The following is a 19,384-nucleotide window of genomic DNA, read 5'->3' as shown; positions in this document are numbered from 1 at the left end:
TCTGAAGTATTTAACAATGAATCACAGGCATTACAATAGTGCTGCCAATAACTGTGACTGCTCTGAAATGTTATCCTACTTGCAAGCTACCAAGTGAAACCACCACAATTTCATGGACACGGCAAAAGATAGGAGGCTCGGTCAGGGACGGAGGGCTGCGTCTTCCTCTGTCCGCTTGCCTCACCTCCCCCAGGGGCTGAGGCTGCAAATATGGCGGGCTGTGTCACCCTTCAGGGCTCTCAAGCATAAGGAATCTACATGTTTTATACCGGCTGCAAGCAAATTCGCCCAAACTCTGCTCGCGCAGGGAGACATTATCTTTATTATACTAAACAATAAACAAGGCTGTCTTCTGCTCCAGAGGGACTCATTTTCTCTGTCTTCCAAGGCTGTTCACTATACAAACACCTTTGAAAATAGTTTGGAATCAAGTGCTTGCAAGGCATACTGGAGAATTGTCTTCAATAGCAGCACTAATGAAACCAGTTAGGATTCTAAGTGGAAGCACATTTAATAGGTTAGGAAGGTCGAACACTTATTTTCACAGATATTACTTCAAATTAGAATTGGTGTAGAAGACGATGTTTTGCAATAATGCTTATGGTAAGCAGAAACTTTTTTTTCCCTATAACATGACTCTGACAAACACTTTCATAGATAATGAAATAAAGTGAAGGGGCTCACTGGCCCTCAAGTTTCCTGGGGAGACTAAGGACTGTTGGGTGATTAGGTCTCCAGAATTTCCAAAGTTAGATGTCAGCTGTTGCTTGTCAGAGTTTTTAAGTCTTCAGAATTTATTGGAATAGTAAATAAAAGCAATGAATAGTCTCGTCTTATAAACACAAGCACACACACACAAGTTGTACATAATTTCAGTGGGGTAACAAATTACCCGAGTCTTTTTGTGGACTCTCAGCTCTTTGAATGGTCTCGAAACCCTAAATTAAAATCCACCCCTGGTACAGGATTACCATACACAGAATATATTTACCATTATCACCAAAACATCCAGTTGCTAACCCAAGTAGCTTCTGTATTTAGATATCGTATGGCTGAGAACTTCAGCTATTCAAAGCACGGCCCCAAATCAAGGGTGAAAAAAAAATAAAAGTGGCCAGAGCACACACACCCCGAGCTTCAAAGACATAAAAATTTTCAGGAGCTGTATGCTTTTAAAGCATGATTCTAGGATGATTTATGATGATTCAACTAAAAAGAAGGAAAACAGGGCCTCCCTGGTAGCCTAGGGGTTAACTCCCAATGCTACCACCACAATGGCCTGGAAACACTCTGAGTTTGATCCCAGCCGGGGAGCTAACCCACATGGCACAGCAGACCTCTCTCGTCTTGCCCCGCTCCTCCCCTCAGCAGTGTCTTTCAGTAAATACACCTGCTCTGCTCCCTACTCTGTCTCAGGTGAATCCTCTCACCCCCCGCACCTCTGGCTTCTTCAGTCCTTTAGGCCAAAATAAATAAATAAAATCTTTAAAAAAAAAATAAAAAATAAAAAGAAGGAAAATAGGAAGTGAAGGAATAAGGAATGTCTTAATAACTGCAATGAATAACTCTTGACAGTGTGGCAGAAGACTGTTATAAAACAACAACAAAACCAGAAAAAACTCACACTTTTTCTGCCTTGGTAATTTAGAAAAAGGGCACATCACTATAACATTCACAGCTCTTAGAAATGACTCCAAGTGATGGCATAACCACTAACAATAAAAAAGGCATTTGTCTAGATTTTTAATATGTTTTATATATTTGACCTACAGTGATGGAAAAGTATGTATCTTCGAACTAATTTCAATATGATAAAAAAGGAAATGTGGTGATGTTTACAGCAGAGTGGAGAGACTATTTGTTGACTGTCTTCCATGTGCGAAGTACCTTCCACTACGGCACTTGGTCCTGAAGTTTTCACAGGCATTTGAAGTTGGTATTGTCATCTCCTTTTAGACTAGAACTGAAGTTCTGAGAGCTCAAATAACTTGCCCAGAATCAAACAGCCTTTGGCAAATTAAATGGAATTTCAAATTCATTGCATGTTTTTCTCATTTCCTACTCTTTTAGGGGAACAAAAATTTTTCTGGAATAATTCATTTATGTGGAATCTTCTGAAAAGATCTGATAAATGAGATTTCCTGACCCTTCTACTCACTGAGTATTTCTCTTCAATTTTTCTACATTAACTGGATTTGTCAACATTCCACCTGGTTAGATGTCATATCAGCCTTGGATTATTTTGTTATATTTTTGGTTTTATTAAAAAACACTTTTGATGGATTATTAAGCATTAATATTTAATTTTGGTCCTTTCCTAACAAGAGACATGTTGAGAAATTGCAGATACTTTCTACCTGTCATATGGAACAAAGGCAAAAATGGTAAAGTCACACACAAAGCAGTGAGTACACTAATTAGAATTCTTAGTTCTGGTGCAAAAATATTTCTCCTGGGATTAAGAACCATAAGAGTTGAAAGAACTCTCCTCTAAATTTCACATAGACAAATCTCCCAGTGACATCAGATCTTTCTTCAGTGTTAATACTCAGAATATGCAACTGGATAAGAGACTGTTCTAAGATAAATCTGTCAGTGACCATCTCCTTGAGGAAGGGAACAAGGATAAGACTTCCCACGGGGAATCCTTTAAATTATAAGAGGGAGTCAGCTTGTGGAGGGTGGGACAAATTCTTCCTCCTAATTAATAGATTATTCCCAAATATTTATATAGCAAGAAATTTAAAAATAGAATCAATAGATTCTTTGAAGATGACATTCATACAGCGACATTATCTGAATCGTCCTTTTATTCTTATAATATTCATATAACCAATTGACATTCATTCCTGAGAAGGGATGTTAAACATCAAAAACAGTTATATCTAAAATGAGTGCTTTCTCTTTTCTCCTTAACATTTTTTAATGGAGGTAAACTGATTTACAGCAATGTGTCAGATTTAGGGCAACAGGTCCACACCTCTTCAAATGTATGTTACCACATCACAGGCATCACCAAAGCACCCATAATCTGCCTCCATGGTCCACTGAAGCCCCTTCCCCCTATTCTTCACCCCTCCCTTCCCCTCTGGAAGCCTCAATTTTACATCATATTTCTTGGTTTAGTTTTGTCTGTTCCTTTACCTTTCCCCTTTATATTCAACATGCTTGTGAAATCAGCCAGTATTTGCTTTTCTCCTTTTAACTTATTTCACTTAGCATACCCTTTCCAGCTACATCTATGTTGTTGCAAATGGCAAAATTTCATCTCTTTTTATAGCTTGTCCTCTATCCACTCATCTGTCATTGGGCACTTAGGTTGTTTCCGTAACTTGGCTATTATAAACAGTGCTCTAATGAGCACAGGAGTGCTTATACCCTTCAAATTAGTGTTTCTGCATTTGGATAAATAACCAAATAGTGGGATTGCTGGATCTTGCAGTAAATCTATTTTTAATGTTTTGAGAAACCAACATACTCTTTTCCAAATGGGCTGGGCCAGTCTATAATCCCACCAAAATTGAAAAAAGGGTACAGTTTCCTCCATGTTCTCACCAACATTTGTTGTTTCTGGTTTTTTTTTAACTAGTGCTTTTCTAGCCCCAGATTAATATTCACATGGAACATACTGGTAAATGGTTACTAGCAAATAATACAATAGAATAACCAGAATGAGCCAGTTCAATTCCCAAAACTTCCTTAAATACACTATACCACTCTGGTGTATCTATTCTTTTTTCATAAAAGGATAACAATGGAAAAAAAATCAAGAACAGCATATTATTGAGAGAACCAGCATATTATTCCCAATAGTATGGTGGGCATAGCTTAATAAATATTATTTCCCATAAGTTTTTAAAGAGAATTTCTTTTTTTCTGCAATCACTGCTGCAATTCGCTGCAAGCCACTGAATTAGATTTTAAAAAGGCATTAATACAGGAGTGGAAATGATCCTGCTCTGAAATGAGCAAACCAGAAAAGACTTTAGCAAGAACAGGATTTAAAGAAAATTTTTATTTAATCTATCAGGACATTTGGTTCTTTAAACTGTGACCTGAAGTGTTTTTTTTTTTTTCCTTTCTTTTATTCTGGGATATGGTTAAGCCATTATTTCCTTACAGAGCAATGCACCACAATTCTCCCCAGGATATCAGTGGCCAAGTAATATACACAAAAATGATTACAGATGCCCTGGTAGTGATCAGAAATCAGCAATACAGTTTCTTTCTTCTTTCTTTCCTCCCTGCACCTTTCTACTCAATTTCTCTCTCTCCCTCTTCCTCCCACCCGCCTTCTCTTCTTTTTATATTTGATAGATGACAAGTATGTGATATGGCAGTGAGGATCATGTTTCTCTTATCCATGGTTCATGTCTCTTCTTATTCACCTGGCACAATTTTGGGTACCAATAATGTGTTCAATAAATATTTGTTGAAAAAAAAAAAACAACAAATAGATCTATTGAATTCTGCGATTTCCATAAAATACTGCGATTTTAAAATCTGCTAACACTGACATGGGCACTGAAGTTTCAAACACCTTTTCCCTTAGTTTCATCTGGAACCTGCAATGATGTGTTCAGAGAAGCAAACACAACTGGACTACAGTTACAAAGAATAGGGTACATTTTCTGACAGAGGCCTACAAGTGTTTACTAAGCTACACTTAGAGTAGAAATATTCATGCTTTACTCTAGTTACCTGGACCCTCCCACAATGGGCAGGTTGAATTCACACTCCTGAAATGAATTAGTGCTTGTCCCCACTTCCTGGGATGAATGCAGAAAACCCTTCATCTCATGAAAAGAGCCCCCTAAGAAGGCTAGAAAGTGCTCAGCAAAGCTGAGGTAGTGCCTTTGCCATGGAGGTCCCGGGACATGGCTTGGTCACGTCATCACTGGCCAAGTTGGGCTTCTTCTGCCCATGGCAGTTTCCCAGCATCATTTGGAGTCACTCTCCAACGTGTTCCCAGGGGTCCCCTGGATCTACCCAGCTTGGTCATGGTTTAACTCACAGCAGTTTCCGAATTTCCTCCATCATCCCCTGTGTTAGATGAGGGAATACAGACTCAGGTCTTCTAAATGACTTTCAGTGTCTGCACTTCAGTGCCAAAAGTTCAGAACAGGTCCAGTTAACAGCCATGGGAGAAGAGGGACATTGTCACCGCCTTAAACACTGAATTAGACTAAGTCTCAATGCACATTCAACACTTTACTGCTTAAACTAGTCTCCCAAACAACCTCAAAATGGGATCACAGACTCACTTTATGCAATGACCTGAAACACAAAGTGTTTTGAAGTTTCTTCTGAGGTCAGACACTCTGCTGCTGTCTGTAAGCCCCTCTGGTAAGCTCTGCTCTGACACACACTCGGATGCTCGGAGCACTTGCCTCTGGGGCCTACTTGACCTGAGCATGAACAGCCTCAAAAATCCAGTAAGTCATAGCCATCTTCTAACTTCTTCCCAAAGTGATGTTTCTTTTATTAAATATCACAGAAGTTGATAACAGATTCTCCTATTGTCTACAAAAATTGAAGCCTCTGTGTGGCCATCAGGAACACTGGGTCACTCAGTTTAAGAAGCACCCACTAATTACCAAGCTGGAGAGAGCTCAAAAAAGAAATGCTTTAGTTTTGTTCCCATTTTTATCCACTGACCTTTCCATAACTTGCAAATCACGCAGTGTTAGATATGAAAGGAGAGAAAACATGAGTCAGGAGTCAAAGTGCTTAAGCAGATCTAACCAAAGAGATGTGGGATGGTGATTTTTTGATTAGAGTAGAAGATACTTCACTGCGTTGAGATATAGAAGAAACAGACGCTCATCTTACTCAACACTGAGCGGCTCTGAGTTTTACAGTTTATGATACTGTTCTTGAGAAGCCAGGAGCATAATTTCAAGAACAGGAAACATGATGGCTTCTTAATCAAATTAAATAGTGAAATGAAAGCAATAATCACTCAAATTTACTTGGCAAATTAGCAAGACAAATTAATTGAAACACTACTTTTGATCATAAGGATATAATTAGAAAAGTCTTTGGTGGATGAAAACATCTCTGAGCCATAAATTAAATCAATTGGACAACCTGATTATAAAGACCTTATGCTAAACGTGTAAATCTAAACTTGCTGTTATGGAATGTAAAAGGGAAAATAAAGATCAATCAACAGATATTCATTTTAAAATGGTCCTGTACGTACAATGTGAGTGGTAATAGCAACATCTACTGGACTTTTGTTATATGAAGATCCTGTACATGTATTATCTCTTTATCATTTCACTAGCTTGTTTTCTTAAAAAGTAATAACTTAAATCACCATTGTGAATTATAGACTTCAGTATGGAAGGAGTGTGGGATACCAAATTCCCACAAAAGACAGACCAAGATGTCTTTTCTTCTCTTGGCATCATCTCCTGCTTACAAATGCCACTACTTCTCAATTAGTGAAACTCTGAACACATCCAAGTTGACCTATAAGAAGCCAGTGAGCACATGGTATCTTAAGGTAGCAGTTATTCATCAAGAAAGCTGACATGACAAAGTTGGCCCACTAGACTAAGGAGAGAGGTTGGTCATAAACAAAGATGCTTAGAGCCACAACTGTCAAATGCAGTTATCTCACGACCAAGGGGAGAACTAGCCTCAGGATGAAGCCAACTTTGACATGGCAGGCAGGGCCCAGGTTTGGGAAGAAACTGTGCAGGTTTGGGAGTTCAGGAAGAACTCAGGTCCTGGACAACATCTTCCAGCCTCTAGGTCAGTCAGGTCTGAGTCTTACCCTAGCTCTGGTCTTTTGTAATAAGAATTCTCAAATGTCTTCTTTGTTCGATTAAACCAGTATGAATTGGATACTTATTTAAAGCAAAAGAAGCATAATTCATATAAAACAAAATGAATCATTGTTAAACTCAATTCTAAAAAAATATTAAAAAAATACTTTTCTTTATAAGTAGGGCAATTCTTTTTCAAAGTTTAGCTGCTGATTGCCTGTCCTGGAAACACCTGGAGTTCTTGTTTAAAGCACAAATGAGAGAATTATAATTTCTGGGGCATAGAAATTAAAATCTCAATATTCTCAACAAGTCTCTAATTCTCATGCTAAAGGGTAAGAGCTACTATCATGACAATCTATACAATTTTAATTGGGGGATTTAGAAATTCATTAGGCAGCTTGTTTAGACTCTTATTTCCCTGCTTTAAAAGCGAGAATTCATATCTGCTCCTTGTTTCTTCATAAATAAGTGTGATCTAAAGATAAGCAGAGTAACATTCTTTGATCTATTTTTGCAAAACTGCTTCAAAGCTCTGTATTTAATAAAATTAAAATGCTTGAAAACTAATGAATAAGTCTTATAAAATTGTTTATAAGGCTTGTAAAAAGGTTTTCCCCTATATCTTTCTAAGGAAAGAGAGCATTTTTAAAAGTAGACTCTACTAAACTCTACATTACAACCATAAATCTGGGCTTTTTATGAAACCCTTCCTTGCGTAAATACTACTATATTTTTCGAACTCAGTTTAAATGTTCTTTCTCTGGGAGAATGTGTAACCTCCCAAGACATCCACCATCTCCAGTATGGCTGCTTTTAGGATCCTTCCTTGTCTCTCTTCCTGTCCTCTCTGGAAACCTACCCCTCCCTGGAAGGCATCCTAAAACACATCCCTGTGCACCCCTTTTTTAATAAAGATTTATTTATTTATGCATATAAGAACTGGGGTACAGGCCAGAGGTGAAGGGGGTGGGTGAGAGAATTCACCAGAGACAGGCAGACTGACCCAAGTACACTGCTGAGGGGAGCAGCAGGCGAGTCAGGAGAGGTCTGCTGTGCCATGTGGGTTGCTCCCTGGCCGGGGATGGAACTTGTGCTGCAATGGCTGCTGATAGCTTCATAGTGCTGTGAATTAACCACTTGTGCCACCAGGGAGGCCCCCCTTTCAGGGCGCAGCTAAAAATAGTATTTCCTTAGAAAGCCTCCATGACCTCTTGTCTCCTTAAATTGTTATATGCAACTAAATAAAACACCATTCAGGTTGCTATCAGCTGCAAGTAAGAGAAAACATGCCCCAATTAATCCCCTATAAGGAAATGAATCCTTGTGTGTCAGCAAGGTTGGAAATTCCTAGGGAAGGTTTGCTCTAGGGAAGGCTGTTTGCTACACCCACCTCCACCCCAGTGGCTGCTCCCTCCAGCAATTCCACCTGGTGGAGGGAGGGAGAACATAGCTCCGGGGTCTATCTCTTGGGCTTGTATCTCATTTTCCTCAGAAGCCTCTGATAACATCTTCGGACTCACTGGCCCAAATGTCCTTAAAACTTCCCACTCCAAGCTAGTGTTAGGAGGTGGATGGGCAAGATTAAGTCACAGGGCCTCCCCTGGTGGCTGGTGGAGCAGCCATTGAGCGCTGGGCTGCGAAGCTTCCCGCTGCCTCTGCAGCACCGGTTTGATCTCCAGCCACCAGGGAGGGTCCCACATGGTGCGCAGACCTCTCCTGCCGCCTGCTGCTCCCCTCAGCAGTGTATTTCGTCAGTCTGCCTGGTCTGTTCCCCGCTCTGGCTCTGGTGAATTCTCTCACCCTCCCATGCTTCTGACTTTACCCAGTGCTTGTATAAATAAATAAATAAATCTTTAAAAAAAAAAAAAAAAGATTAAGTCACAATGAGGCCACTTCAACAACATGCAAGAAGAAAGTTGTAGTATTTACACAGCATATTAGTTGGTTGGGCTGCTCAGTGCAGAGTGTTGGGTTGCCCAAGATCCTGACAAGCATCCAAGGATGAAAAGATGAAAATCAACCCACATTTGAAATGAACCCATTTCTGGCAGGTCAGGCATATAATTTGGTAGAGATCATGGATCTTTCAACTACAGAGCCACTGCCCATTTTTATAAAAAATACAAAAAGAAAAGAAAAAAGATCCTATTGGGACAGTCACAGCCATTCTGACATGAACCGTCTCTCACGCTGCAGCTCAGAGCTGAGTAGCTGCAACAGAGACCACAAGGTTCATAAAGCTGAAAATAGTCACTATCTAGCTCTTTATAGGATTTGTCAAACTCTGGCTTAGACTCATGGCTAGGCAGGGATAGATAGTACTGGCAAGACAATCACAATGCCCACTCAGTGCCCAGCACTTTCCATTTGTAACACCTTCCCAAGGGCATTGCTTTCTTGAACATCTACCTCTCCTGCTAGTTTTTAAGTTTCCCAAGGGCAGTGAAGAGTGTCTATTTAATCAAACTCATTGTTGAAGCCATGACCATGGCCCCCTAGCATCAGGCCCTGCACATTGCAAGCACCTCAATATTCGTAGGCTAACTGAAGAAATACACTCCTTAAATAATCTTCCAGGTGGGAACAAGAACAATGTTTCTTTCAGGATATGCTATAAAGGGTGCAACAATATTTCAATAATGGCATGGAAAGAAAGTAACCCATTTTCTACAATAAGGAGGATTTGAGCTTTCATAAGTGTAGGGTAAATGGTTTTCAGGCTTTTCTGCCCTCCCACCATTAGGATTGCCCTGCCTGATGGAGCACATGCAGTTGGTACATTGTTGTAAGCTGTCTTGTTTATTTCTGTGGGCCATGGGAGGAGTACTGAGATAGTCACCAAGAGAAGAAGCAGGAGAGACAGGAGAGAGAAGGGGAGAAAGAAAGCCAGAAGAGAGAGAGAGAGAGAGAGAAGCCCAGAGTGAAGACTTGCTGGGGCCTTAGAGGCCTCCTGATCTCCTGGCCCCTGGACACCCCTGCCTGCCATGTACCTGTTTGCCACACTACATGTAAAGCTCAATAAAAGCCTGAGAAACCCACTGAGGGCTCCAGAACTTTCCTTTAGCAGGTCTGCTCAGATCATAGATAACCTGCTCTGTGCCTATCCTGCCCCTACAACAACATTTTCCAGTTCTTGGGAGGAAGCTGTACCCACATACTATCCCCTCTGAGAAGAGGCAGAAAATAAGCTGAAATTCTCAGAAGAGGCAGAGGCAGGGTGTGGCAGATGAGCAGTGTAGATGTCACTAAAAATAGGCCCCAGAGCTATCCAGCATGGAGTAGCCCCACCCAGCTATCCTTCCCCTTGTGTGCATACCCTGGGTCTCAAACCTGGACTGAGGTTCTCAGCCAAGTTTGCTTCATAATCTGGACATAACTTATTCCCTGAAGGTCAGGCTGCATTCGTGTTCAGAGGGAATTGTAACCATGAAAAGACAGACAACACAAGAAGTTGGGTGGAATAGGCCTGGCGATCTCTATGCCTCAGTGTCTCTCTAAGTCTTTCTTCTTTCTAAACAAAAGATCACAGTCTGCAGAAATAATAGTAACTTGAAGAAACAGAATTCTAGAAACCCCAAATACTCATTTGGGACAGAGACTTCATTTAATCCAAATACAATACCAGTTTTCATTTTTTCCCCCTCTTCATTCAATCTAGAGAAATTTTTAAAAAGAATGGCAAAAGTTAAAACACAGGCTTTTCCATTTAAGAACATAAATTATTACCACTAGGAAAGAGGCAAATGTTTTCTCCTAAGTTTAAGTTGACATTAAATTTTGGCCCATACTGTTAAGAAGATATAAAAATACCATGGTACAGTAATGAAAATCACAAGTAACAGGATCTGAGATTCATTATAACTTGCTAATTAATATAGCAACACACCACAGCAAGAAAGCAGTAAGAACGCTGGCCTATAATCAAGTTGAGGCCTGTGCGAAACAGCCAAGACAGCCTCAAATCAACACAGAAAGAAAAATGCCAAACACTGAATGGAAACATCTCCCTGGACATAGTGCTTGTCCTTAACAACAATAAACAAACAAACAAACAAACAAACAAACAAACAAACAGGAAATCATGCTGACTGTGTGCTTTGAGACAGCATCTTCCCTGAGGACAAGCACATGCTGATCCAAACTTCAGAAAGTCTGTCATGGGGAGAGAAGAAAGGGCAGAAGGAAATCTCCTGTTTCCTATTCATGCAAAGTAGGTGGCATTCAGAGGTTTTCTCTACCCAAATAGCCAGGGTCATTCTGAGGGAAGCAAGATGTTTGTCTTCTATGGAATAAAAAAAAATTTCCTCTTTTTCAAATTTACAGACCCTTGGTATTATATTGGATCTATTTATTTCTCCTCAGTATTTGACAATTTTTTTTTCACAGAAATTCAAACATAAACATTTAAAACATTATTTGGGACACCGTAATATTACCATTAACACAACTTCCTGAATCTTTTTCTTCTTAGAGTGAAATGTTTAATGTGAAAAGTGGATATTTTAGTAACTCGCTACGCACTAATTGTTAAAAGCTGCTCGTTGATGTACTGAGGGAAAATAAATTTGCTTTCATTTGACAATAAGTGCTTTATGAGTTCATAGTCTCAGATCTCCTAACACCAATTCCAGAAAAACACCCTAAGAAAATAATTCAGTAAAAATGTATATTCATTAAACTACTCGTTAAAATATGTCTTAACAGAAATTGGAACAGACTAAATATTTAACTAAAAAGAAATATGCAGTTAAGTATATGTCGGTTTGTCAACTAAGTGAAATATTATTCAATGTTTACAAACTATACGTTACAAACCATGTAGCGTTACACAAATTTTTTATTGATTGTTAAGTAGAATACAGAGGTTGCACGTGGAAAATATGTGAACTTTTCTAACAAGTACACAGAAAAAACAAATTCAGGAGAAGGCCTTTATCCATCTATTCATAGGCTTCTCTCTCTGCTTCTCAGATCTGTATGGTCCCCCAAAAGGGCTTCACATTCCCCCTTGTACCTTTGCTATACCATATTCCTAGCCCACAAGGTGCTTCTGTCTACTGCCAGATAGTCTAAAGGTATCACTTTGTTCAAGACCCTACTTGACTCTCATTTCCTTCACAAAGTTGGCTTTTGCCTTTTGGAGGGAAATTGCTTTCGCTTTCTTAGCCCTTACTGCCGTTTCCTTGATGGTTTAGTTTGCTTGATCTTCTCGGATATACTGAAGTGCACAGAGTTATTCTTAGCATATGCAATAAGCAGTCAACATATAATTTAAGTGCATAATCAATGAATATAAACTCTTCAGAACAGGGCCCATTTTGTATCTTTGTGTCTACTATACTTACCATGGTGCCAGCAAACATCAGATTGTCAATAACTCTTCACCGAATAAATGGATAAATGAATGTACATGTATTGTTACATATGACTGCTGGCCGCAACACAGGGATGTGTTTTTCTTCCCCAACCTTTTCCACCTTCTGTTTCTAAGAATGGTCAGATAAGGTTCTTTTCTAGAAGGAGTGACATTCATTAAAAGAACTCACCCAAGGGCCTCCCCGGTGGCGCAGCAGTTGAACACTGGGTTGGGAAGCTGCCCGCAGCCTCTGCAGCACCGGTTTGATCCCTGGCTGCTCCCCGGCCACCGGAGGAGGGTCCCACATGGCGCGCAGACCTCTCCTGCCACCCACTGCTCCCCTCAGCAGTGTACTTCGGTCCTTCTGCCTGCTCTGCTCCCTGCTCTGGCTCTGGTGAATTCTCTCACCCTCCCCCACTTCTGACTGTACCCAGTGCTTGTATAAATAAGCCAACAAACAAACAAATAAATAAATAAAAATAATAAGAACTCACCCAAGTCAAACTGGTCAGAAATGTAGCCACAAGTCTGCCGAACCTCCTCACTATCCCAGCCCAAGGGGTAGAGGGCACAGCCAGCGCCGATCAACAAGCCTGGAAAGAGAGAAGACAAGAGAGGGTTTTACCGGTGCCTTTCTGCATCCCCAAATAAAGATAGAAGCAGGGGTGTGCAGGTGGGGAGAATCAACATTAGCGATATAACAAAAGAGCATGGTGTCTGATTTTTGGAAAGCAACAGCCATGTTCCATTAAGCAATCTAAGTTCGGTCTGAATCTAAGAACATTTTCAAGTCTGCACAAGAGAAGAAAAAAACAACACAGAAACTTGACAGTTCAGTTTGGTTCCAACTCTGTCTTCTAAAACATTAAAAAGCTTTGCAAATCCTGTTTAGGAAACACAATCCAGAAACCCTTTTAATCACATTTGTAAAAAGTCAACCAATTCTACCATCAATCTATGTAAAATAAATACATAATTCAGTAACAAGCCAAGTGACTGACAGATTATGCTTCATCATTCACTAGGTTTTTTTTTTTCAATTTATGAATCAGAATAGAATGTCTCAGCATCATCAAGTTTTATCAGGGGCAGAAAGAACATAAAGATTTTCATGAACCACTTGGGCACATGGATTGAACCTGTGAACTGCATTAGCTGCTTGGCGCCGGTGAGAAGTTGAGAATCACAGAGAATCCACTCATATCAGAAATACTTTAGAAGACAGACACTTACTGTAATCTATGTCCTCCTTGCAGCTAAGACAAAAAGGTTTGGTGATTTAAACTGAAAAAAGTGACGGAGTTATTTTAATATAAATGAAGTTATCAAAGCAGCACACTTTGAGCTGACAGCTTTCTGAGGCAAGACTTTAGTTTTGCATGGAAGCCTAACATGGTTTTCAAAGAAGCTGAACGAGACTTAAGCACTCGCCATTTGAATCTGTCTGTGGGCTAATCTGAAAGCAACATCTTGTCACGTCTATCAGTGAATATCATTATCATCACCCGTTAGCTCCCCGCACGTGTGGACCAGCCCATGTCAGGAGTGCTGAGAACATCAACTATGTCTGAGGGAATGTGGGTGTAGGGTAAAGAAAAGATCAGGCTTTTCTGCCCTTCCGCCATCAGGATAGATGATGGATCCTTGTGGTCCTGAATGCATGCCTGATGGCGGGCACCTGGAATAGGGTGTGGGCATAGGTAGATGGGATTCAGCTGAGCTAAGACTGTGCTTTTAAGGGCGGCATCACGGGGGGACGCCAGCAGCAGCAGCAGCAGCTGAAGCCAAAAGAGAAGCCGAGAAGCAGCAGAACGAACGCTAGAGAGCCCAGATAGAGTGAAGACTTGCTGGGGGCTGGGAGGCTGGCAGGCCTGCCAGCCTCCCAGCCCCCCAGCCAGCACCCCTGCCTGCCATATGCCTGGTGAACCCCAAATAAAAAACCTGCAAAACTACTGAGGACTCTGACTCCTCCTTTACCCAGTCTGCATGGGATCAGAAAACCTGCACTGTGCCCAGTTCCTGCCTTTACAATTGGCGTGAGTCGGCAGGATCCATGCAGACGGGTATTGGAGCCCTCCGAAGACCTGGAGGGACTAAGGAGAACAGACTGCCTGTGATGACGCTGGAGGTGCCATGCCGGCACAGAAGGTGGACAATGTCCACGAGCTACAGGATGAGACCTGTCGTGAAGGAAACGCCCGAGAGGACCAGCCAACGACACCGGAAAGGACCAGCCAACGACACCAGAAAGGACCAGCCAACGACACCGGAAAGGACCAGCCAATGACCCCTGAGGCAGCAGGCCGTTGCTGATGCAGGGAGAGGTCAATGGACTTGAACTGATGGACTGATGGACTGGCAATGCCGCCAGAAGGCGTAGGACCTTGCAGGTTGATATGTTTTGGGACCCTGGGGGTGGAACAGTTTTGTCTGTAAACCCCAGGAGATGGGAATCTAGGGGTGGCCAGTGGGCCTAGATGGCCAAAAGCAGCCTGTTATGCCCAGCAGCCAGGTGGAGGAGAAAAGCCAATTAAGAAGGCAAAAGCTGGTACTGATGCTAAGTTGAGAAGCCCTAAGCGGCTGTTAAGCAGCCTGAGTATGCTGAAGCCCTGTGAGTCTCGTAAAATCACCTGTGGGTGATGCCCTGCTCATTCTTGAGTGAGGGTGAGGAGCTGAGGAACCTGTCCTTGGGGGACGGGTGGGGAACGTGGCTTGGGGTGGAGCCCAAGCCGAATGCAGAGTTTGGATCCCCGACCCATGTGCTTGTACAGTGGGTTGGCTTGAGTGCAGGGGTCTGCGAGTCGCATTGGTGGCCATGAAGGCCGAGTGTTGGAGCAACTGCAGACAGAAACCCTGAGGGTTGGCGATTACCCCCAACAGAATAAAATTGCCAATCCCAGAGCTAGTGCATCCTGGGGGTGGATGCTGTGTGTGGCTTGTAGCCGAGACTACAGCCAGAGAAGGCCAGGAAGCCTGACGGCTCCTGGTGTGATATAGTAGATGCCGTGAGTGATTCCCCTTCCTCATATGAGCAGTGCCTTCGGCAGCAGATTTGGTGGCTCATCTGCTGGTACCAATAATTGTCTTTTGCACTAGGTTGGTGCCCTGCCTGGACTTGTGTTCTGTTGTATTTTGTTATGTTGTATTTTGTTATATTTGATGTATTTGCTTTTGTGGACCATGGCTGCATTGTTTGTTTGCTTAGAAAATTGTATATATGTATATAGACTGTATGGCAGACAACCCTGAGGGGGTGGACTGTAGGGTAAAGAAAAGATCAGGCTTTCCTGCCCTTTCGCCATCAGGATAGATGATGGATCCTTGTCCTGAATGCATGCCTGATGGCGGGCACCTGGAATAGGGTGTGGGCATAGGTAGATGGGATTCAGCTGAGCTAAGACTGTGCTTTTAAGGGCGGCATCACGGGGGGACGCCAGCAGCAGCAGTAGCAGCAGCAGCAGAACCAGAACCTGAAGGAGAAGCTGAAGCAGAAGCAGAGAACACCAGAGAGTCCAGATAGAGTGAAGACTTGCTGGGGGCTGGGAGGCTGGCAGGCCTGCCATATGCCAGCACCCCTGCCTACCATATGCCTGGTGAACCCCAAATAAAAAACCTGCAAAACTACTGAGGACTCTGACTCCTCCTTTACCCGGTCTGCATGGGATCAGAAAACCTGCACTGTGTCCTGTCCTGACCTTACAGTGGGTTATAGGGGGGCTAAATGAGGGAGATCACTAAATAAGAAAATTCATCAACATGGTACTACGGCAGCAGAATCATAGGACTCCAAAAGCATCTAGAAGAGACCATCAACATCTCTGGGTTGAATCCCTTTCAAACCTCCTCAGGTTCATCTTCCCTTTCCCCTGTGGGTGATTTAAGCACTAGTAACCATACAAGTAACTTTCTCCTCACAGGCATCTGAGAAGGAGCTGGTTTCCAACTCTCCCTCAGCCTCCATGCTAAGAGACAGGCCCCCTGAATGGACACTCCTGGCCTCTCACTCTAGAGCCCCTCCCTCCGATCTACCACTTGGGTATATTAAATGACCGTCTATTGCAGAGGGGCGGTGATGGAGGAATGCCTACAAAGAATCTTTGAAACTGCCAATCACTAATCCAGGATGCTCTGTCTGCAGTTGTATAAATATGAATTGTGTTGAGGCTGAAGAATAATTCACAAAGCAGTATACTAGGTTTTGCTGACTAAGCAAATGCCCTAGGGGACCAGTTTCCTTAGCCTTTTCCCTTTGGGATACAATTTATAGCATTCTGAAGACAACTAGCTCCAAACTAGCTTTATTCATACCAGGTATAGAGATAATTAATGAGGGTGCCAAAGTTGGCATAAATTGAATTCACTGACTGCTTAATAAATAATGTGGTATCATTTCTATGATATTCAATTCTTAAATTAATAAGCAGCACTGCTTTTTGAGATCTTGTGAGCAACACTTAAGCATGACAAATGCAGAAAGGTAGCTAAGACCAAAAAAAATGTTCAGGTATAAAAAAGAAAAATAGCATTTAAATCATTAATTTTTTCTTGATAGGCAAACAAATGATAAACAGTCTCATTTGCTAATGTTTTCAGTATGAAAAATTGTTTCATGCATTCATGAAAGCATCTACTTTGGTTCAGTATTATACCAACACTTTGGGAGACTAAGAGAGAGGATCTTATAATGCCTATATATATAAAAACAGAGCAAGAAGTTCTGCGGTTCTCTGAGTGATAGACACTTGGCTATTGGGGGTCTTCTGTAAAATACTGGGATTTTTTCTGACACTGAAACGTCAGTTCAACCATGTAAATGATAAACACTTTCCTCACTACTTCCCTCCCCCCATAAACACTTCATACACAGGAAATTTGCGTTATATGTATGATTTTTTTTTTTTTTAAAGAAAGACTGTGAGCATATGCTCACAGTGAAGGAAGTTGTTCAGTGGAGACCAACTAGCTTATCTGGATTTTTCTATTAATATTTATGTCGTCTTTGTTTGTTTTGTCATCTGCTAATGTTTGCTAACAGCAAAGATACTGCAGATTCCAAAGGTTTGAGAAACATTTCTGGGAGAAAAGCATCTGCTGCAAACTAATCAGGCTAATTGGCTGTCACAATTATTAGATTCTGTAGGTAAACATCAGTGACCTCACTTCTTCTACTGTTAGATGTTAAGGGGAAAGTAAGTCTCAGGCCCATTCACTCAAAATACATAAGACATGTTTTACCAGGCATAAAAAAGACCAATTCTCTAAGCTCAGAGACCCCCACTTCCCCACCCCATCTCCATCACATCATCGTTCTAACCATTGCCTTCAACACACCATAAATGCAACAGATATGCAGATGGCAGGATCAGGGTGAGCTCAGGTCAGAAAAACAACACGATGTTCCATTTAATGGAATTGGAGAGAGAGAGAGCACAGGACCAAAGAGAGTTCTATACCCACATTGCCCAATGAAGGAGCTATACACTAACTTATAGCTATTTAAGTTAGTTAAATTTAAATAAAACTAGACATCACATCCTTCGGTTGCTTGATACCCTATGCTTGATTCTGCTTGTTTTTTTGTTTTTTTTTTGATTCTGCTTGTTAACCATCAAAATCATCACTGCTCCTTTTCCCATAAGTAAGGCCAAGAAACTACATTCTGATAACTTTTCTGCTAGTAGGAGTTCTGGTTTACTTCCTATGAGTGAGAAGCCCTCCTATGGGATTGAGAAGTTAAAAGAGAGCAATGAACCCTCCCCAAGGGCATGCCTTTCTGTACAGCAGACATGAGGTTTTGGAAGAGACTTCTAGGCGTCTCCCTTAGCACCACCCACTAAGGGCAGATGATCAGCTGTAGCTTCTTTAAGTCCCTGCACTTCCTGATTTTCTGATCTTCACTTTAGACCTTCTAATAAATAAAACTTTAATTCCATCTATTTCTTGGGCTGTATCCCATCCTACTTGGAACATCTATCTAGAGTTTTTTCTTGCACCAGACATACCCAAATTATATAAGAGCAGTAGAGGTGATACAAAAATTTCTGTCCTACCCTATTGCTTGACTATTATCCATTTTCTCAATTAATAGTGATCTCTAATACAACTTATGCTATTTATTAAACCTTGGGGGCAAGTATAGATAGTAATATTGGAAGACTGTGTTAACCACCTCTGTGGTGTGATCTCTGGTTAGAAAATTTATGCTAATTAATCTCTCCCTGAGTATGAATTTATGAAGAATATATATTAAATGTTAACTAATTTGCCCTAAAGGTTTCTGCTGGAGTGAACTAGCATTTTGAGGGTCTGTACTTATTAGTGTGCAACCACAGGATACCTAGGAACTTCAAACTGTTAAATAGTACAGGCTCACAAAGGAAAGGTAGCTGAATCTTAGTGTGAAAGATTTTTAATAGAATTGGTGTGAAGAGAGAGAGAAGAAAAGATTTTAAATAAACAGATTGCTAATAAAACTCCCTAAATTACCTACCCTCTTGTGAGCAAATGCTCAGCCAAACAGGCTGGGTCTGAAGCATGGCCACTGAAGCCCGAAAGCATGCCACAAGTCTAGGGCACCTTTTGGCAAAGAATCACAAGAAAGGGCTTAGGCTGGTCCCAGGGACAGACTAAGAGATTCAAAATTGGAAATATATCACATCAAGATAACGGCTGTCATTGTCTCTGCCAAGAACCAGGAACAGCCTCCCCACATGTCTCTCACCAACATCTTTCTTCCAAATTCTTCTTCCAAGTGTCTCTATGTATCGCTCCATCACATGTCTCCTCCAACTCACTCCCCACATTTGCCCCCCCATCTATTTATATATCCACATTGCTCCTTCCTGGTTGCCCCCAATTCAGGAAGTGCGGTTTATGACATACTGGGCTTTGTAATCTAAGGTGGTTGCATGTGTAAGTGGGCGACAGAAATGGATCCTGTTCACTGGGTTTTGATGCTCCTCCCTCCTTTATGGAGATGCATTCTGAAACATATTGAAATGCTAAATTGTAAAGTTAGAGACAATTAAGCACAATAGTGAGAACATCTTTACAACAAAATAAACCTGCCATTGCTCAGTTTTAGGAAAGGAAAACCTTGAGCCATAGTGTGGAAATAAAGTTTTGACGGGCCTCCCTGATGATGCAAGGGGTTAACGCACAGCACTGTGAAGCTATCTGCAGCCACTGCAGCACGAGTTTGATCTTGGGCCAGGGAGCTACTAGACCTCTCCTGTCTGCCCTCAGCAGT

At 41.5% G+C, this 19,384-nt stretch overlaps 1 protein-coding gene across 1 annotated transcript in view; it reads right to left on the bottom strand.

Annotated features, from left to right (window-relative positions):
* The window catches only part of LHFPL6 (LHFPL tetraspan subfamily member 6), a gene marked incomplete at its 3' end in the record, with an annotated part of 219,716 nt that overhangs the window by 12,806 nt on the left and 187,526 nt on the right, over nucleotides 1–19,384 (bottom strand). The window contains exon 2 of the mRNA XM_084235979.1: nucleotides 12,630–12,728. Coding sequence (XP_084092105.1) covers nucleotides 12,630–12,728 — 99 coding nt within the window. The remainder of the gene's footprint in view (nucleotides 1–12,629; nucleotides 12,729–19,384) is intronic.

Source organism: Talpa europaea (assembly GCF_964194135.1).
Source record: "Talpa europaea genome assembly, chromosome: 6".
NCBI lineage: Eukaryota > Metazoa > Chordata > Mammalia > Eulipotyphla > Talpidae > Talpa > Talpa europaea.
This window is presented reverse-complemented; position numbering and strand designations above follow the sequence as displayed.